The following is a 6,755-nucleotide window of genomic DNA, read 5'->3' on the forward strand; positions in this document are numbered from 1 at the left end:
TAAGCAGAGTGAAGTTAATCTAGCGGAGTTTGCAGTTTGCACAGTAGTAGCATTGACATTTTCAATAATCATGCAAGTAAGTAGTAGTAGCATTGGGCTTTAAAAAAATTCTAATGGCCCAATATCTTCAAGGTTGTCATCTGCTTTAAATCAATCAGCTACAAGCTGATTACCTGCTTTTAAAGCTATCATTTCTTGACATTTTTCCTCTTTAAATATGGTTAATTTAGTCCTTTCCCATTCAATAAAAAATAAATCCCTACTAAATAACTTTTCGTGCACATGAACTTCATGTTCCATTTTCACACGTGATAATTTTCCTATAATATGACTCGTAATAACATTTATCATCTCGGTTTCTAACCGTCTATCTACATTCTAATATGCAGTTTGATTCCAATATATCATTATTCCTTACTCTAAATATACACAAATGTAATTGGGGGATGCAATGAAATAGCTAGTTTTAGATGACATTTCCTATGAATGTCTTTTATTTTCTCATCTAGTATGCAGAGACTATTTGGTGATCAATTTGGATGTTTGGGATATGAGCCACTTTGTGCCATTCCTTCCCTCTTTTTGGTATAAGCCTTGGAGTTAACAACGGGCATTCTTGGACACACAGATTAATTAGGGAGGAAGGAAGCCCTTGATCCGGCAAGGATCGAAGAATATCGCAACCATGAATTTCAAGTGTGTGAAGAACATTCAGGTGTTGCAATCCCTTGTGGTTCAGCTTCTTGAGACTATTTAGTGTGCTTATGCGCAGAGAGTTGATATTGCATGGAAGCTTCTCATTCGGAAATGACTCCATGCCCATGCATCCACCTTCAAGCTCAAATCGACGGAGAGATTCAAGACTACACAGACCCCAATCCTCTTGAGGTATGAGTTTATCACAATAAGCTATGGAGAGTACAATCAAACTTGAAGGCAGACCCCCAAGTGGGAGAGATTCAATCGCTGGACATCTGTTTAAAAACAATGTCTTGAGGGATGTAAGAAAGTTCATACCACTGGGCAATGCATTAAGATTCTTGCAATTGGAAATCAATATGGATTCTAAATTTGGAGTATGCAATGCTCCATCTGGTAAAAACCTCAATCTTGGGCAATCTCTAATCTCTAGAGACTCAAGTGATGCAAGATCACCCTTAAACTCTCTGGTAACATTAACTGATTGAAGATTGTGACAATCCCATATACAGAGAATTTTGAGTTTGCAGAAAGAGTCTAAGGTCAAGGTAGTGAGGGAATCACAGCTGCTCCCTATGAACAAATGTTCGAGAGAGGCAAGCTTCTTTCTTGATTCTGAAGAGGGGAGAAATCTCATTCTCCTGCAGTTTCTCATGTAAAGTGTTGTCAAGGAAGCAGCAGGGTAGGGGAAGGATTTAAGTGAACAACAACTTATCAGGTACAACTCTTTAAGGGCAGTTGTTCCTGCTAGTAAGTCATCTGGAAGAGCCTCTAAGGATTCACACCCTTCAATTTTCAGGCTGTGAAGGTTGGATGATAAGGACTTCAATTGTGGTACAGTTGAAACCTTTAAAGTTTCAAAAGATGATCGCAGTTCATCTAAATCTTCTGTCACCAAATTTTCTACCTTGACAGGAAGGTCATCATCAGCTTGTGGGGTGATTGGAATATCAGCTTTACCAAATGAAGATTGTGTGTCCTTTTTCTGTTTAGTTTTGGGAATAATATCAGCTTCAACTTGATTATGCATGCCAGAGAAAGCTTCTGTTGTATCTGAAGATAATAATGGAGCAAGCGGCAATCTGCTTCCTTTGGACTCAGTTTCCTCAATCTCACTTGAAGAGTCAAGAGTGACGGTGTCCTTAAAACTTGAAAAGTCAGAGTAGGATATTGAGGTTGTTTCACGTGATCCTTGTGAATATTTGAGAAAGGATGGATCTGAATGGGTTCTAACAAAACTAGAACTGCTTTTAGACTTCCCCTCATCAGAATAATCGTAATTGGATAATCTCATGTCTATTATATCATCCAAGAGCTTTCTTAAAAGCTCCATCTCATCTTTCTCTTGCTTTTCCAAATCAGACAATCTCTTAGAGAATTTGTGCTCTTCTTGATATCCCATTTGAGACCTCTGTTCCTGTTTCTGCACCTTCCTCTTTATTTTCTTTGATTTTCTCCCCCATGATGAGGAACCTCCTGATCTGGCACTATCTTCAATCTCCAACGAGGTAACAAGACCTTTATGCTTTGCTGCAAACAGAAGTGGGAAGTGGGAACCATAATATAAGAGACCCAAATGGCCAAATTTAAAGGTATAAGGTTTATCATGTCTTAAACACACATCAAAATATAAAGGCACATAGCCTAAAGTTGACTTAAAATAAAACATAAAATTACGATTAAAATTCTTATTAAGATGGCTTTGAAAATAACGATCTTTCCTTGAAAATTGAAGTTCTTAAAACAAGCTACAACTTGAACAAAATGTTAAGGACAAGAATCTGAAAAATAAAAAAGGTACCTCCAAGAACAATATGGCATTCACCACATTCAAAGAGAGAATAATCGGCATGCATACGAAGGATAGTGAAACAGTGGGGGCACATCCCCAACCGCACCTTGGTTGAGTCCTCCATTGTCGAGACACACACAAAGGAACTCTAATAAAAAAGCATCACAAGATCAAAGTGAAAGCTTGGCTTAAGTAAAATGCTTATTCTTTTTAAGAGTACAAACACATTTTCAGAACATTTTACCCAATCAAACTTTAGTTATAGCTTTCTTTTTCATTAGCTAAGAAAAATCTAGCACCTTTATTAATCCTTGGTTCGTGTTCAACACGTTAATCTTTGTAATAGTAAAATCATGCTACGTATTAATTTGCAACATTTAAGCCGTTCGGAATGGCATCCTGGCTAGTGATTCATTTAGGTATGCACCAAATTCTAGTTAGTTATAAGTATAAGCAATTTCAGGCTACTCATTTGTGATAAAGCTTCAACTGGTAACTCTTCCCTGCTTTCACAAAATTCTCGCAGAACTATGGCTTAAGGTTTTCTGCTATCTGAAATATTAGACCTTTTAAAATTATTTAGATTCTAAATAAAAGTGGCAACCTACAACAATTTCAATAACTATTTTACCTTGTTTTCTAGTAAGACATTGCTTAGATCCTTTTGATTCCATAACCTGCTCCACTTTCTTGGTTCGTGGGGTGATTTTTCTCGAACAATACTTCTACCCAACTCTCTCAACAGATCGTGCATAACTATTTTCCATCCATCAACAGTTATGAGTGATTTATCAATGAGAATTCTTATACCAATATCAGGATGAAATCCTCTAATACGTAAAATATCTTTCACGTATTCTTCACTGTCATTTGAAAAGAAACAAGCAATATCAAGAAATATTTCCTTTTCCATATCCTCAAGTGCATCAAAACTGATTCGTAGCACATCCAGAATCTCTTCTGTTGGCTTTTCTTTCAATCTAATCAATGCGCTACTCCACTCTGACACATTTCGCCCAAACAAAAATGAGCCCAATACTCTGATTGCTAACGGATGTCCATCAGCATATTTTAATGCAGAATTTGTCAAGCTTTCATAATCTTTTGCAACTTGATTACATTTGAAAGCTTTTCTGCAAAACAATTGGAGAGCATTCTCATCATTTAAGAGTGGAACTTTGTAAACGTCGTCCGCTCCATACTCTCTCAATATATGCTCATCTCTAGAAACTATGATTATTCTACTCCCTCTACCTAGCCTTTCCCGTTTTATAGCCAACTTCTCCAATTGAATCCCCTCATCAACATTATCAAGAACTATCAGAACCTTTCTATGGCGTAACCTAGTTTGAATCACATTACTTGCCACTGAAAGATTGCATGTCGAAAAATTTTCTTCCATGAAAGCTTGACAAAGTTGCTTTTGTACACCAAGTGGACCATAACCTCCGTAAATTCTACTTACATCTTCCACAAAACATGAAGCATCATATTGATGAGAGATCTTTTCATATAAAATCTTGGCAAGAGTTGACTTTCCTATGCCACCCATTCCACAAATTCCTACAACTCGAACATCATCCTCTGAGTCCAAAAGTAGAAGCTTTTCTAATTCTTGTAGAGGAGAATGCATCCCAACTATATCATCCGATAGACTTGATGATGGTTTGGGACTCACTATGCTTGGTACCAATTTGACAATATTTTCAATCACAGCCAGTTGTGACCTAAATACACCAAAAAAAAAAAAGAGAACAGACAATCATCACTTACTACAGCACAAGAAAACCTGCATATCAATCAACCATAATTGTTCAATGAAAATTTTGTAATATCCTAATAAATGTTAAGAGTGGTGATCAAATTACTTCAAAAGAATAAATAGCAAGACATAGAACGGGTTACTTACTTATCGTTCTTCAGATCCCAGCCAGAGAGATTAGCTACTTCTATTAGAGCCACCCTCCATCTTCGCACTTGCTCCATCATCTCTGCATCATCTTTGAATCTTTCTTCATGTTTCATAAAGGCTGCTTCATAATTTCCACGTTGCCTTCTGACCTCAGTTGGACTCACATCATAGAAAATTGGCAGAACACGCTGTCCCCGTGTTTCAATGCAGTCAGCTATCTTTGCCAGCTCTTGCAAGCACCATGTGGAGGAAGCATAGTTGATAGAGAAGACCACAATCAGAACCTGTGATCTTTCAATAGCTTCCAGAAGCCCTGCTGATATAGGTCCTCCTTTCTGGAGCCTAGTATCATCCCTGAAGGCAACTATGCCGTGTCTGTGGAGAGCAAGATAAAGATGATCGATGAAGTTGAAGCGAGTCTCCCCTCTAAAACTCACAAACACATCATATTTCCAATTCTTCTCAAGAGACAAGGAGCTTTGGATTCTCATGCAATCCATTGTATGTGTGCACTGCAAATGTGTAATCCAAATATGCAATTATAAGGATTAGTTTGTATCTAAAGGAGATGCATGCTGAGTATTCGGGGAAGAGTGTATAAATATAGTGGCTTCATAGTGAATTAGTCATTTGTGTGAAAATTCTTGCATTGGTTTAGCGTAGCACGGCAGCGTGAACATTAAACAGAATGAAAACACGTTGAACGGATGAAAAGGGAGACATACTTTTCGACGCACGTTTCTTCAATTATTGCTACTTGATGTAAACCCGTAAAGAAATTGAGTTGTGCTTACACAGTTACACCCACTAAAGATTCAAAAATTAAAAACTAAAAGATAACAATATTTGTATTAAATAACTTTTTTGAAATCGTGCAATCATAATTATTTTTTTAAATGTATGTATAAAAAAGCATAGTTATCAAAACCGAACCGGTAATCAATCCGGTCATATAATTGGGTCACCGGGTTACTGGTTCAACTGGTGTGGGTCACTGATCCACCTGGTTAACTCGGTCATAATTAAAAAAATATAAAATTATATAAATTAAATTAAAATAATGTCTTAAAACTTAAAATGCAAGTCTTTACAAACATTAATAATCTAATATCAAGTACTTGTTCTTGAGATGGTGGCGTTTCTGATGGTGTTTGAGATGAAGACATTTTTAAAATTCTAGCCAAAAAAATCAAAAATATTTTCAGCAACAAAAGACTTGCTTAAATCAGTTTTTAAGCAACACAGCAACCACCACCATTTCACAAAAGTTCACTGATTCAACTAACAACAACTCTAAACAAACCAGCAATAAACAACAACAACTCTAAAAAAAACACAGTAAATACAATAGCAGCAACCAGCAACAACTCTATACCAATTACCAAATACCAACACAGCAACCAGCAACAAACAATCCTAAAAAACTAAATACAACAGTAGCAACCACCAAATTCAAGAACAATTTTAACTAAAATTCGCCCAACTTCAACAACTACTCTACAAAATCAAATTTATCCACCAGATTCCATAACAATACCAACTAAAATATGCTCAGGTTCAACAACTCTAAAAATCAAATACAACAGCAACTGACCTGAGGGAGCAGAGGCACTGAGGCAGAAGATGAAAGCATTCTGAGCTTTCTGACGACCACCACTTCCACCCAAATTATCCGAGGGAGCAGAGACTGAGAGTGACGGAGAAGTGAGGCCGTTTTGATGAACACTTTCCGCCGCTGACGAGGTGAGGCCGAGACCGGGTGACGACAAAGTGACGGGGGTGAGGTCGTGAGGGACTGCCGATTGTATAGCTCGAACGACGGAGAGCCGACGGAGAGCCGAGGTTGGCTGGGGGGTTCGGCGGTTACACTGGAACTCAGACACTCAAAGAGTCTCAGATGCCATTAGAGATTTAGAAGCAATGTGGGGGGGGGGGGGAATTAGCCTAGGGTTTCACAGTTTCAACGAAGAGGGGGGCTGAATTGGAACGACGCCGTCTCAACATTTAAAAAAAAAAAAAATCACCACCCGGGCCGGGTCAAATCATCCGGCCGGGTCACCGGTTTTCATCAAAACCTGTCGGGTCGAACCGAATTCCATCGAGTTTAACGAGTAGTTTGGCCCGACCAGGTAATCGGGTGACCGAATTTTCAGTCGAATCGACCGAATCGAGCCGGATTTGAGGGTAAAAAACACAAATAAATCAATGGAGGATAGTTATTACATGAATGAGCCAAATCGAAAATTGATTCACGAATGAGCCAAATCATACTTATATGTAATTTCAACCTATTTGGTTCGAACTCCAGTTGCATATAAATCGAACCTATTTGGTTCGAACTAGACACACATA

At 37.9% G+C, this 6,755-nt stretch overlaps 1 protein-coding gene across 1 annotated transcript; it reads right to left on the bottom strand.

Moving 5' to 3' along the window:
- Window positions 1-271: 271 nt before the first annotated feature.
- Window positions 272-6,381, bottom strand: LOC107629657 (uncharacterized). Its single transcript, XM_016332497.3, has 5 exons — window positions 5,998-6,381; window positions 4,401-4,915; window positions 3,123-4,218; window positions 2,501-2,639; window positions 272-2,229 (listed from the first exon to the last, which is right to left on the bottom strand). The coding sequence occupies exons 1-5, from the start codon at window positions 6,034-6,036 to the stop codon at window positions 506-508; spliced, it is 3,513 nt and encodes a 1,170-aa protein (XP_016187983.1). The 5' UTR covers window positions 6,037-6,381; the 3' UTR covers window positions 272-505.
- Between the last annotated feature and the right edge of the window lie 374 nt (window positions 6,382-6,755).

The sequence above is a fragment of the Arachis ipaensis genome, chromosome B3, assembly GCF_059453495.1.
Source record: "Arachis ipaensis isolate K30076 ecotype BB chromosome B3, ASM5945349v1, whole genome shotgun sequence".
Classification (NCBI taxonomy): Eukaryota; Viridiplantae; Streptophyta; class Magnoliopsida; order Fabales; family Fabaceae; genus Arachis; species Arachis ipaensis.

Bases quoted from the DNA above. Each gene is read 5' to 3' on its own strand.
- LOC107629657 (XM_016332497.3), bottom strand. From the start codon at position 6,036: ATGCTTTCATCTTCTGCCTCAGTGCCTCTGCTCCCTCAG. The intron at 4,916-5,997 runs GTCAGTTGCTGT...ACACATTTGCAG, and splicing joins CAGTGCCTCTGCTCCCTCAG to TGCACACATACAATGGATTG. The intron at 4,219-4,400 runs GTAAGTAACCCG...TGGTGTATTTAG, and splicing joins TGGGATCTGAAGAACGATAA to GTCACAACTGGCTGTGATTG.